Here is a 15,118-nt window from a genome sequence, read left to right on the forward strand (position 1 = left end):
TCTGGTCCTAATCTGCCACTTAATTTCTGTGACCTTTAACAGGTATGAAATTCTTCTCTCCCTTATCAGCAGAGAGGATTAAATGAGATAATATAAACATCTAATGGCACACAGTAAGCACTCATAAATGTTTTGTGTTAGTACTACACACCCTCAGATAGCCCCAGCACTAAGAAGAGAGAGTTCAAAACAGAATACAAGTTTGAGCCTTATTCTGCCCTAACAACAAAAGATGCACAACACTGTCTCTAAAAAGAACTACTCAGTGTATTTTTAATCCTTTGATATACAAAATCCTACTTATATCTTGTGCCAGTAAACAGGTAGTTTTTCAGAACACATTATTGCTAAGTCAAACAAATGGGGAAGATTTGTTTTGCTTTCTATCATCTATAGAATTCAGTAACATGTACTCAAAAAAAGAGGCTGGGGGCTAAGTCAGAGAAGACAGGACATTAATAGTTAATGTCTTGATATATGATCATTCAAATCAAAGGAAAATGGTATTTCTAATAAACAGACTCTTCGTTACACACAAAATACAGAACCCATGACTATTTCAAGATTAGAGTTATACTTCTTAAAATCATTTATTAAACATTTGTTTATTAATTACTCATTAGATAAGTATTTACTAAATGTTTAGTGAAAGGCAATTTGTTTAATTATTGCTCTCAACGACCGCTTGACAGAATGGGATTGAAAAGTCCAATATAAACATTATTAATCCATGAGAAATGAAAAAACTTCCAAATAGCTTTCATCACCGGCAGAGTTACTCAAGGTGAAGATTGAGAATCATTATGAATAGGATGGAATCATTATAACAACTTTGCCTAGATGACTTAGTCAAAAAAATCACATTAAAAATACTGTATGTGTTTTCAAAAGCTATCATTTATCACATTTTTGGTTCACTTTTTGTTTCTTTCATGATAAAGGCTAAACTATCTGTCAAAAGAAAAAGCAGTGAAAACTCTTACTATTGGATATTTAATGGGGATGCTAATGGGGTAGCTACAAAATCTAAAAACCAGCTAAAGAACACCATCTCAAATCCTTGTAGGTGTTTTATAATTTGGTATTGGCTTCCAAACATGGGTTAACACATTCCTCACTTTTAAACCACTATACCTAGAAAATGGATAAACAGTTCACAATCAGTTTTAATCACTACAACTGAAATTCAAAGTATGAGTCCTCCTTCATCACTTAAATAAGTAATTTTCCATTGTAAATAACGTCATTGGTAGAACAGCTCAAACAGAAAATAATATGGCTCCTACCATAACAACCAATCTCTATGCTTGATGAAATATATTTTAAATATAAAACTGTAGTATTAGGATAATCTTAAATAACCCACTGTCATCCGAATAACAAACCCAGCATATATTCAGTGCCTATTGTATCAATCTATGTATTTTATTGCATTTAATTTAATAATCTAGTGAGCTATTATTATTCTAATTATATAATGGTAGAAACTAAAGAACAAAATAGATAACACACTCAAAGTTGTATTAATAATAAATGCTATATAACACAGCACTGCAAAGCAATTATATGCCAATAAACACTTTTTAAAATAATCATTGTTGCTGTTGTTGTTCTTCTTCAGTCCCTAAGTCACGTCTGACACTTTTAGACCCTACGGACTACAGCACCCCAGGCTTCCCTGTCCTTCACTATCTCCCAGAGTTTGATCAAACTCAGTAATGCCATCCAACCATCTCATCCTCTGGGGCCGCTTTGTCCTACTGCCCTCAATTTGTCCCAGCATCAGGGTCTTTTCCAATGAGTTAGCTCTTCACATCAGGTGGCCAAAGTATTGCAGCTTCAGCATCAGTCCTTCCAATGAATATTCAGCACTGATTTCCTTTAGGATTGACTGGTTTGATCTCCTTGCTGTCCAAGGGACTCTCAAGAGTCTTCTCCAGCACCACACTCAAAAGTATCAATTCTTCTGCACTCACCTCCTTTATGGTCCAACTCTCACATCCATACATGACAACTGGAAAAATTAGCTTTAAATATACAGAACTTTGTTGGCAAATTGTCTTTGCTTTTTAATACTCTGTCTAGGTTTAGGTTTGTCACAGCTCTCCTTCCAAGGAGTAAGGATCTTCTAATTTCATGGCTGCAGTCATCATGTGCAGTGCTCTTTGAGCCAAAGAAAATAAAATTTGACACTGTTTCTACTTTTCCTCCCATCTATTTCCATGAAATGATGGGACAGGATGCCATGATCTTAGTTTTTGAAAGTTGAGTATTAAGCCAGCCTTTTTACTCTCCTCTTCTACCCTCATCAAGAGGCTTTTTAGTTCCTCTTAGCTTTCTGCCATTAAAGTGGTATCATCTGCATATCTGAGGTTGTTGGTATTTCTCCTGGCAATCTTGATTCCAGTCTGTGCTTTCATCCAGCCTGGCATTTCGCATGATGTACTCTGCATATAAGTTAAATAAGCAGGATGACAATATACAGCCTTGATGTACTCCTTTCCCTATTTGGAACCACTCTGCTGTTCCATGTCTGGTTCTAACTGTTCCTTGTTGACCTGCATAGAGGTTTCTCAGGAGGCAGGTAAGGTAGTCTGGTATTCCCAGAATTGAAGAATTTTTCACAGTGTGTTGTGATCCACACAGTCAAAGGCTTTACTGTAGTCAATGAAGCAGAAGTAGATTTTTTTCTGGAATTCCCTTGCTTTTCTATGATTCAAAGGATATTGGCAATTTGATCTTTGCTTCCTCTGCCTTTTGTAAATTCAGCTTTTACAGTTAAAAGATCCTGGTTCATGTACTATTGATGCCTAGCTTGAATGATTTTAAGCATCACCTTGCACACATGTGAGATGACCACAATTGTACAATAGTTTGAATTCTATGGCACTGCCTTTCTTTGGGATTAGAATGAAAACTGATCTTCTCCAGTCCTGTGGCCACTGCTGAGTTTTCCAGATTTGCTGGCATATTGAGTGCAGCACTTTAACAGCATCATCTTTTAGGATTTGAAATAGCTCAGCTGGAATTCCATCACTTTCACTAACTTTGTTCGAGTAATGTTTTCTAAGGCCAATTTGACTGCACACTCTAGGATGGCTGGCTCTGGGTGAGTGACCACACTGTCTTGGCTATCCAGTAAGACCTTTTTGTATAGTTCTGTGTATTCTTGCCACCTCTTCTTAATCTCTTCTGCTCCTGTTAGGGCTTTGCTGTTTCTGTCCTTTATTGTGCCCATCTTTGCATGAAGTGTCCCTTCAGTATCTCCAATTTTCTTGAAGAGATCTCTAGTCTCTTCCATTCTGTTGTTTTCCTCTATTTCTTTATATTGTTCACTTAAGAAGGCTTTCTTCTCTTTCCTTGCTGGTCTCTGGAACTCTCTTCAGTTAGGTATATCTTTCCCTTTCTCCTTTGCCTTTCGCTTCTCTTCTTTCTATTTGTAAGGCCTCCTCAGAAAACCATTTTGCCCTCCTGCGTTTCTTTTTCTTGGGGATGGTTTAGGTCACCACCTCCTGTACAATGCTATGAACCTCTGTCCATAGTTTTTCAGGCACTCTGTCTGCCAGATCTAATCCCTTGAATCTACTTGTCACCTCCACTGTATAATCATAAGTGATTTGATTTAGGTCATACACTGGAGGTTTTCCCTACTTTCTTCAATTTAAGCCTGAAATTTGCAATATGGAGCTGATGATCTGAGCCACAGTCACTTCCAGGTCTTGTTTTGCTGACTGTATAGAGATTCTCCATCTTTGACTGCAAGAACATAATCTGATTTCAGTACTGACCATCTGGTGACGTTCACGTGTAGAATCATCGCTTTTGCTATTGGAACAGGGTGTTTGCTACGACCAATGTGTTCTCTTGGCAAAACTCTTGTTAGCGTTTGTCCTGCTTCATTTTGTAGTCCAAGGCCAAGCCTGTCTGTTACTCCAGGTATCTCTTTGACTGCATATTTTTGCATTCTAACTCCCTATAATTAAATGGACATCTTTTTTTGATGTTAGTTCTAGAAGGTCTTGTAGGTCTTCAAAGAGCTGTTCAACTTCAGCTCCTTCAGCCTCTGTGGTTGGGGCAGAGACTTGGATTACTGTGATGCTGCACGGTTTGCCTTTGAAACAAATTGAGAGAACCGAGAGCATTTGTCATTTTTGAGGTTGCACCCAAGTACTGCATTTTGGACTCTTTGTAGACATGAGGGTACTCCATTTCTTCTACGGGATTCTTGCTCACAGTAGTAGATATAATGGTCATCTGAATTAAATTTGTCCATTCTGTTCCATTTTAGTTCACTGATTTCTAACATGTAGATGTTCGCTCTTTCCATCTCCTACTTGTATGCTGTATGCTCAGTTGCTTCAGTCGGGTCCAACCCTTTGCCACCCTACAGACTGTAGCCCACCAGGCTTCTCTGTCTCCTCCTTAATCACATCCAATTTACCTTGATTCATGGACCTAACAGTCCAGGTTCCTATGAAATATTATTCTTTACAGCATCGGACCTTACTTTCACTACCAGACACAGCCACAACTGAATATCATTTCCACTTCTGCGCAGCCTCTTCCTTATTTTTGGAGCTATTTCTCTGATCTTACCCAGTAGCATACTGGACACCTATCAACCTGGGGGGCTCATCTTCCAATGTCATATCTTTTTGCCCTTTCATACTAATCATGGAGTTCTTGATTCAATAGTGGAGTGGTTTGCCATTCCCTTTTCCAGTGGACCATTTTTTGTCAGATGGCAATAATAATAAACAAACTCGGGGTCTGAATTCAAGTTTTTCTAACCTGAACGTCCACACTAGTTAACAACTATAACATGTAGCCTTCATGATAAAACAAAGTCATAAAATTTCTCCTGTACATACAAAGCCTATTTTTAAAGGCTCTAGAAAATAATTTCTTGAATAAATTATTTTAATATTAAGACCTCAATATATACAGTAAAACTCATCAATGATTAGAACAATAATAAATTATAGTGTCAATAGAAGTGAGACCTATATAAATAATAAAATGCTTTATAAACCAGGCTACTGAGTGGAGGAAAGTGCATGAAACTAAGATGTTTTAGCTCGAAACATAAAAGGCAAAGAATTAACTTATTTCAGAGCTTGGCTCAATTTATCCAAAAAGTAGTCAAGAATTAGAAAATATAAGCAATTTGGGGCATATATTTATTATACAAAAAAACATTTTCTAAAATAGGCATATATAAAATTTTGTTGAAGATTTTTAAAGTTCAGATAGACTCTCATCCATCTGTGTGTGCCTGCATGTGTGCTAAGTTGTTTCAGTCGTGTCCAACTCTGTGTGATGCTACGGCCTGTAGCCAGCCGGGAACCTCTGTGCACGGGATTCTCCAGGCAGGAATACTGGAGTAGGTTGCCATGCCCTCCTCCAGGGGATCATCCCAACTTAAGGATAGAACCCACATCTCTTTATGTCTCCTGCATTGGCAGGCGGGTTCTTTACCATTGGCACCTTATGGAAAGCTATCCCTACTCATCTAGAAGTTTAAAGTTAATTAAAAATAAGATAACATATCCTATTTTAAATTCTCATTCATATATATGAATTTAAGATAAAACCCCAAATTAAGGAATTCTATCAATCCTTGCCCTAAAGCTAACAATTTATGTTCTTCAAGTAGAGGGGAATGTTCCATTTTAAAATTTTTTTCAACATTTTAAAAACTGAAAGTATCACCACCAAAATGGTGGCCCTCCAAACTTTAAATATAATAAAAGACTGCATTACTGATACACACAAACGTCCAAAAGCCAACCTCAGACATCAAGAGCTTTGAAGTAAAAAAACTATTAGATAAGAATTCAAAATAGCACATAAGTGAACCACAGGGGAGGGTTGAAATACATACCCAAAACAGGTATGTATTATTACTGAAATGGAAAGTGATACATTTCTTATTATACTTTTTTAATTGGCCATAAACTAAGAACATATATATCACTGAAAAAATTAAAGTTATTGCATGAAAAAATTAACATGAATGATATAGAAGGACTAAAAACAAATCCAAATGAAAATCAGAAAGCTGATCCTTTATACTGCCTTTTATCTGTTATAAAATAAATACAATTTAAATATAAAAATATAATATAAATGCTAAAATGAGTTTTGAAAACAGGATATGACAAATAATCATGTCCTTGGTCCTGGTCCTTTGATGAATGGACCAGATACCTGTTAACTATAGTTTTAGCACTGAGATTTTACAACTATTCAATAATATAAATTATTGTAATCATTTCAGGTGTAACATTCAAACTGCATAGTCTTTCTAATATTTCTGCATGAAGCAAATCACTATATTTTAGGTTAAAATAATTATGGACATAATATTAATTCATAAGATATATTTAAATTACACATGAAGTTTTCTAATTGCTATTTCACCTCTAACTTCTTTCCATAGTACTTACTAGGTTTTAAATTACTGATCATAATGTGTGCTAGTTCACTTAGATGATAAAGAAAACATCTGCATTTAAATTAGGACTGGGATTTAAAGTTTCATTTTTCAACTAAGCTGATCTGCCTCTCAATAAAATGACTGAATATCTCATAACAAAGTAATACCTCAGCAGGACATGGCCTCCAGATTCATTTCACATCAAATGCTAACCATTACATTATACTGATATTTAAAAAAAAAGAAAAAAAGCATGACCCATGGCTGAGAGCTGAGTTATGTAAATATACAGGTCAGATTTATATTTAGATTCATAATTTACATAAAGATGATCCCAATACAGGGACAATATTATGAGCAATATTAAGACAGAAGTTTGTTAATAGATAATTTAAATAATTAATATGAAAAATCATTTTACATTTCAAGAATTTTAAATTTTTCCCATCTTAATTTCATTCACTAGTTTTTCTATCAATTCAAAATTGGATGATCCATAAAGAATCTCATGTATATGTGTACTTATTAACGAAGCATTTCTATGTTACTGTTTAGTAAACTAAATTAATGTTTACTTATATAACTTTCCCTTTAAATTCTCCAAACATATACAGAAATAGTTAATCTATTTGTGTAATTCACATTTAACTTATGCCATAAATGATTCTAAGAAATAAGGTTAAATTGGAGTTTAATACATGAGGTATTTTTTTAATTTAAAAAAAAGAAGCTATAAAAATTGCACTTGAAATAAATCTAATTAGAAAATTCTGAATATATAAAATATGGATATGCCACTGGTTAGAGTTAGGTTCTCAAACATAAGAAAAAAAGCTAATTTCAATTAATATAGTGCTAGTATTAGGATACTAGCATTATAGAATAATACTAATATTTAGGATATAAATTATATAACTGTTATTAAATACTATTCTTGAGAATAAACTTTACCCTAGTAATTTTGTTTAATCTGACAGGATTTCACCAACAATTCAAACAATGAGCATTCATTTGCAAAGTGAAAGGCCAGGACTGACACTTTTCCTACTTCATATTATAATCACTATGCTATACCTAGTAAGAATTTTTTTGTTTCTTATCAAGGAAGTCACTCCTTTGTGCTTAGAAAATCTGTCAACTTTTTTTACTTTGCGTAAATATATCTGCCTTAATCCTAAAGAAACGTTATTAGCATTTTAAGAATAAAAACCAGTATTATAATATATTTACATAGCACGAAGGGCACCATGCATAATCTAAAGAATTAAAAGACACCATAAGTTACATATTGAAAGAAAACTTACCAGACAGTGGTTTCCACTTGACTGTCATTGAGTTGCCGGTTGTCTAGTTGTGCAAAAAGTGGGAAAAGCACTTGAATCCCTCCAATTGAATGAATTGCACTATGAATTGAATGTGTAACTATAGCTTTTACATCCTATGTTCAAAAACAAAAATGTTTATTAAATTTTCTAAAGCATGTTATCACACTTTCCTTGTTTCAAATAACTTTGTAAGAAAATTAAATAAAATAGATATTTTAAAATCTATTTTTAAAATTTTAAATAAAAATTATATAATTTTATACACATTTAAAATAACAGTTTGAAATATTTTGATAATCACTTAAATTTAAAGCTTAAGTTGAGAGATTTTTACACTGAAAATATGAGTGTCTAAATCAAAATATATTTTAAAATAAGAGATGCTATTAATAGATATAAAAGCACTCAAGTAATTTTTATGTTAAGGAGTTACACATTCTTATACCAAAGTATTTTTATATTTACATTTAGCTATTTACGAATTCACTGATTTTATTTCAAAGGATAAGAAACATACAATACAACAGAAAAGACAGATTTCCTACTAAGGAGACAAGTCCAAGGTAAACTATATTGCCAAATAAAATGCAGAAGGCAAAAACACCATTCAAAGAACTAGAAGACCAAAAAAGAAAAACAAAGAGGAACTGGAGATTTACAGGCGAGCAACCTATAAAATGTAAAATAAAGACACAGTGTTGATGAGAACATTAAGACTAAGCTACTATTCACCCACCTGGAGCATAAGAGCATGTGGGGAATGCACAAAGATCGATGCGTTTTCCTTTGGTGATGATTCCAGGCATAGTTGAGCATCAGTGGCTTTAGCATTATATGTAAATGCAATACTACTTGCAAGTTTCCCATCATACAGAACCTGTTTATGATGTTCTGCTAAATGAATATCACTTTCAGACTTAAACTTGAAGGTGCTCTGAAAAAATAAAACTTAAGTTAAACACTCTTTATTATTATTATTTCATTTATTTTTATTAGTTGGAGGCTAATTACTTTACAATATTGTAGTGGTTTAAATGAAACATAATAAAAATCTCAAGTTTTAAAGAACAGAAAAATTTAAGATAAGTGATTTGTTGTGACATTTCCATGTGCTGGGTATTTGTCAGTGGCATTATTCTGTTATTCTCACCTCAGCTCTATGAGTTACAGTTTATTATGCTAATAAACACACTCAAATCTTCATGTTATCATTTTTACTAAAATTTTGATTATATATAAAATAATTTTATTAAGATATTATAAGGTCAGATGGTATTAAATGTAAATAGGCTTTTACTTCAATAATTCATAACATAAATTTAAATTTTTCTTGTTAACACTTTCAAAAGCATGTATAGAAGTAAACAGTGCCCAGCAAATGAACTATTAATATAGAAACAAGGCTATCAGTTGAGACTAAAAAGAGTTTATTCACAAAAATAAGTCTTTATTACAAAAAGTGTATCGAGATAGTGATATTGATGCTATTCCACAAAAAATCACAATAGCCATGTCAAAACCCAGAAGAAAAGGTCATGTTACCACTTTAAATGAAGGACAAGAAATAAAGATGTACTAACTGCAATAAGAAAAGTATTGTTAGAAACAGTTAAAATTTCTCTGCAGGTGTATGAAACTGACAATGATAAATTTAACCTTTGCAAAAATCACTTATTAGTATCCCATCACTATATGGCAAATAAATGTGGAAACAATGGAAACAGTGACAGACTTTCTTTTCACGGGCTCCAAAATCACTGCAGATGGTGACTGCAGCCATGAAATTAAAAGACACTTGCTCCTTGGAAGAAAAGCTATGACAAACCTAGACAGCATACTAAAAGCAGAGACATTACTTTGCCAACAGAGGTCTAGTCAAAGCTATGGTTTTTCCAGTAGTCATGTATGCATGTGAGAGTTGGACCATAGAGAAGGCTGAGCACCGAAGAATGGATGCTTTTGAACTGTGGTGTTGGAGAAGACTCTTGCAAGTCCCTTGGATTGTGAGGATACCAAACCAGTCAATTCTAAAGGAAATCAGTCCTGAATTTTCACTGAAAGGACTGATGTTGAAGCTGAAACTCTAATACTTTGGCCACGTGATGCAAATAACTGACTCACTGGAAAAAACCCTGATGCTGGGAAAGATTGAAGGTAGGAGGAGAAGGGGACGACAGAGGATGAGAATGCTTGGATGGCATCACCGACTTGATGGTCATGAGTCTGAGCAAGCTCATGGAGCTGGTGATGGACAGGGAGGCCTGGAGTGCTTCAATCCATGGGGGTCACAAAGAGTCAGACACAACTGAGCGACTGAACTGAACTGACTGCAGATCAAACATGTCAGGACAAATTTAGCCAGTTATCTACGGTTTTCTGAAAGAGTCTTACTAACTTGAACCTGGATGCAAATTGTTCATTATTAGCAAGCCAGAAGACAGGAGCAGCATGAAAAATGAAAACTGTGTGTATGTCGCTATGGATGGTACCTTTACTTTTTAAATGTATGCATGTCTATATATTTGAATATTAGACATAAACTAAGAAAATGTCACTATTTTGGATCAGATCTTTCACTATCTTCTCAATTAAATGGGGTGTAGAACATTATCTCTCATCTCAGTGTTTCCTAATTTAATCACTTTTATAATTCACAGATTCATACAAGATAGAGGTAACAGGCAAATTAAAATATACCTGAATCAAAGACTCTATTTCAATTCCTAATGTACTAAAGAATAGGTGACAATTATAACAGGAAATTGAAACAAAAAATTCTTTTAAAAACATTTTAATAAATATATGAGTTAACTACTGGCAATATAAAATTCATGTAATTGCCTCCTTCACTGATGGCTTTAGTATTGTAAAATAAATACTTTAATATGTATGTCAGTAAAATCATAAATGGTCAACATGTTTAACATCTAATTAATTACTGTAGTATAGTTGATTTAAAATGTTGTATTAGTTTCTACTACACATCCACTTTTTTTTTAATACAGTCTTCCCAATAGGTCATTATGGAGCATTGAGAAGAGTTTCCTGTGCTATACAGTAAGTCCTTATTAGTTATCTATTTTAAATATAGCAAAGTGTATATGTCAATCCCAACATTTATGTTTTTAACACCTTTTTAGAGTGAAATTTAACAAATCTGTTAGAATTTTGACCTATTTTGTGAACCAAATATCAAAAGCGCTATTATTTTAGAGGAGTAAACAAAAGAGCTAACTTATAGAAATAAAATTATTTAATCGAGGGAATTTGGAAGAAGAGTATACAGAACACTGAAGCACTGGGGAAGCTGACCAAATAAGTGAAGACTACAGGAGCTGGATAAGATAAAAGCAAACTGTAGGACAATCCGGTAGAGAAGTGATGTGTCCTTATACTGATGATAATATACCAAGAAAAGCAATATGTAAAGGATGGGAATAGCAACTGGAAAAAAGAGCAACATATGCTCTTAGTAGAGGCTACCTTAAGGACTTTTTAAAAAATTTGACATCAAAGCAAAGACAACAAAAGCAAATATTAACAACAAAAGCAAATATTAACAAGTGGGACTACACCAAACTACAAAGCTTCTGCACAGCAACAAAGGAAACTATCAAAAAAAAAAAAAAAAAGAAAGAAAAGGAAACCTACCAAACTAGGAGAGAATATCTGCAAATCATATATCTGATAAGGGGTTAATATACAAAATATAAGTAACTCACACAACTCAATAGCAAAGAAACAATTCATTTCAAATACAGGCAGAAGATGTGAACACATATATTTTTTTCTGAAGAAGATGCAAAATAGATACCCCCAAAGGTACATGAAAAGGTACTCAAAGGCATTAACCATGAGAGAAACACAAATCAAAACCACAATGAAGAGTATTATCAGAAAAACAAGAGATAATAAATGTTGGTGAGGATGTATAGAAAGGCAGAGAGTAACAAGGGTGTTCACATCCAAGGATAAATAAATGAACAAAGAAAAAGTGGGATATATGTACACTGGAATGTTAGTCATAAAGAAAGTATGCTATCTTTATTAGTTGGAGTCTAATTACTTTACACTATTGTAGTGGTTTTTGCCATACATTGACATGAATCAGCCACGGATTTACACGTGTTCCCCATCCCGATCCCCACCCCCCACCTCCCTCCCCATCCCATCCCTCTGGGTCATCCCAGTGCACCAGCCCTGAGCACTTGTCTCATGTATCCAACCTGGACCGGCGATCTGTTTCACACTTGAAAATATACATGTTTCAATGCTATTCTCTCAGATCATCCCACCCTTGACTTCTCCCACAGAGTCCAAAAGTCTGTTCTATACATCTGTGTCTCTTTTTCTGTATAGGGTTCTTGTTACCATCTTTCTAAATTCCATATAAAAATAAAGGAAAAAAAAAAAACAAACTCTTACTAGTTTCCTAAGTAATTGGTGAGTTAGAAAAAAATAATAAAAATCTTGTTAACAAACTCTTTTAAAAAAAAAAACAAAGAAAGTATGGTATCTTGCCATTTACAACAACGTGCATGGGCCTTAAGAGCATTATGAGAAGTAAAATAAGTAAGACAGGCAAAAGTTAAATATTATATGATATCACTTGTGTGTGGTACCTAAAAGAAAAACAAACAAATAAATGAATGAATAAATGAACAAACAGCAAGCTCACAGATACAGAGAACAGACAGACGGTTTGCCAGAGACAAAGGAGGTGGTGGTGGTGTTCAGTCACTAAGTCATCTCTGACTCTGTGACCCCATGGGCTGCAGTACACCAGGCTCCTCTAGCCTATAATATTTCCTGGAATTTGCTCAAATTCATTTCCATTGGATCAGTGATGCTATCTAACCATCTCATCCTCTGCCATCCCTTTCTCCTTTTCCCTTCAATCTTTCCCAGTATCCGAGTATTTTCCAAAGAGTCAGCTCTTCCCTGTGGCAGCCAAAGTATTGAGGAGTTTCAGCTTCAGCAATGAATATTCAGAGTTGATTTTCCTTTAGGATTGACTGGTTTGATCTTGCTGTCCAAGGGACTCTCAAGAGTCTTCTCCAACACCACAATTCGAAAGCAATTTTTCAGTGCTCAGCCTTTTTTAGGGCTTCCCAGGTGGCGCTAGTAGTAAAGAATCTGCCTGCCAATGCAGGAGATGTAAGATATACAGGTTCAATCCCTGAGTTGGGAAGATACCGTAGAGGAGGAAATGGCAACCCACTCCCATATTCTTGCCTGGAAAATCCCATGGACAGACAAGCCTGGAGGGCTACAGTTCACAGTGTTGCCAAGAGTCAGACATGACTGAAGCAATTAAGCACAGCCTTTTTTATGGTCCAACTCTCACATCCTTATATGACTAATGGGAAAACTATAGCCCTGACCATATGGATCTTTGTCAGCAGAGTGATGTTTGGTTTTAATATGCCTTCTAGGTTTGTCATATCTTTCCTTTCAAGGAGCAATCATCTTTTAATGTTATGGCTGCAAGTCATGGTCTGCAGTGATTTTGGAGCCCAACAAAATAAAATCAGTCACTGATTTCATTGTTTCCCCTTCTATTTGCCATGAAGTTATGGGGCTGTACACCATGATCTTAGTGTTTTGTTTCTTTTTTTCAACGTTGAGTTTCACGAATTTAGGGGGTGGGTAAATTGATGAACTCCACGTCCAAGGAGTGGCGGCTGCATGGGCACAGGAGGGCCAAGAGGAGCTACTCCACGTTCAAGGTCAGGAGGGGCGGTCGTGAGGGGATACCACTTGTCCAAGGTAAGGAGCAGTGGCTGCGCTTTGATGGAGGAGCTGTGAAGAGATACCCCAAGTCCAATGTGAGAGAAAACCAAGTAAGACGGTAGGTGTTGCGAGAGGGCATCAGAGGGCAGACACACTAAAACCATAATCACAGAAAACTAGCCAATCTGATCACAGGACCACAGTCTTTTCTAACTCAATGAAACTAAGCCATGATGTGTGGGTCCACCCAAGACGAACAGATCATGGTGGAGAGGTCTGACAGAATGTGGTCCACTGGAGAAGGGAATGGCAAACCACTTCAGTATTCTTGCCTTGAGAACCCCATGAACAGTATGAAAAGGCAAAATGATAGGATACTGAAAAAGGAACTCCCCAGGTCAGTAGGTGCCCAGTATGCTAATGGAGATCAGTGGAAAAATAACTCCAGAAAGAATAAAGGGATGGAGCCAAAGCAAAAACAATACCCAGCTGTGGATGTGACTGGTGATAGAAGCAAGGTTCGATGCAGTAAAGAGTAATATTGCATAGGAACCTGGAATGTTAGGTCCATGAATCAAGGCAAATTGGAAGTGGTCAAACAGGAGATGGCAAGAGTGAACATCGACATTCTAGGAATCAGCGAACTAAAATGGACTGGAATGGGTGAATTTAACTCAGATGACCATTATATCTACTACTGTGGGCAGGAATCCCTTAGAAGAAATGGAGTAGCCACCATGGTCAACAAAAGAGTCTGAAATGCAGTACTTGGATGCAATCGCAAAAACGACAGAATGATCTCTGTTCGTTACCAAGGCAAACCTTTCAATATCATGGTAATCCAAGCCTATGCCCCAACCAGTAATGCTGAAGAAGCTGAAGTTGAACGGTTCTATGAAGACCTACAAGACCTTTGACTACTAACACCCAAAAAAGATGTCCTTTTCATTATAGGGGACTGGAATGCAAAAGTAGGAAGTCAAGAAACACCTAGAATAACAGGCAAATTTGGCTTTGGAATACAGAATGAAGCAGGGTAAAGGCTAATAGAGTTTTGCCAAGAGAACACACTGGTCACAGCAAACACCCTCTTCCAAGGGAAGACTACATATGAACATCACTAGATGGTCAACACCGAAATCAGATTGATTATATTCTTTGCAGCCAAAGATGGAGAAGCTCTATACAGTCAGCAAAAACAAGACCGGGAGCTGACTGTGGCTCAGATCATGAACTCCTTAGTGAAGAAAGTAGGGAAAGTAGGGAAAACCACTAGACCATTCAGGTATGACCTAAATCAAATGCCTTATGACTATACAGTGGAAGTGAGAAATAGATTTAAGGGACTAGATCTGATAGAGTGCCTGATGAACTATGGACAGAGGTTCGTGACATTGTACAGGAGACAGGGATCAAGACTATCCCCATGGAAAAGAAATGCAGAAAGGCAAAATGGCTGTCTGGGGAGGCCTTAAAAATAGCTGTGAAAAGAAGAGAAGCAAAAAGCAAAGGAGAAAAGGAAAGATATTCCCATTTGAATGCAGAGTTCCAAAGAATACCAAGGAGAGATAAGAAAGCCTTCCTCAGCGATCAATGCAAAGAAATAGAGGAAAACAACAGA

General features: G+C 35.6%; 1 protein-coding gene across 10 annotated transcripts in view; it reads right to left on the minus strand.

Annotated features, from left to right (window-relative positions):
- Positions 1–15,118, minus strand: part of NBEA (neurobeachin) — a 644,508-nt gene that overhangs the window by 493,715 nt on the left and 135,675 nt on the right. For 9 of the 10 annotated variants that reach the window (XM_043477413.1, XM_043477415.1, XM_043477416.1 and 6 more), the window contains exons 9-10: positions 8,501–8,698; positions 7,744–7,877 (exon numbers count right to left, since the gene is read on the minus strand). In XM_043477413.1, coding sequence (XP_043333348.1) covers positions 7,744–7,877; positions 8,501–8,698 — 332 coding nt within the window. Of the gene's footprint in view, positions 1–7,743; positions 7,878–8,500; positions 8,699–15,118 lie in introns of those variants that run through there. The other variant, XM_043477414.1, reaches the window with a different exon arrangement.

Source organism: Cervus canadensis, chromosome 9 (assembly GCF_019320065.1).
Source record: "Cervus canadensis isolate Bull #8, Minnesota chromosome 9, ASM1932006v1, whole genome shotgun sequence".
NCBI classification, from domain to species: Eukaryota; Metazoa; Chordata; class Mammalia; order Artiodactyla; family Cervidae; genus Cervus; species Cervus canadensis.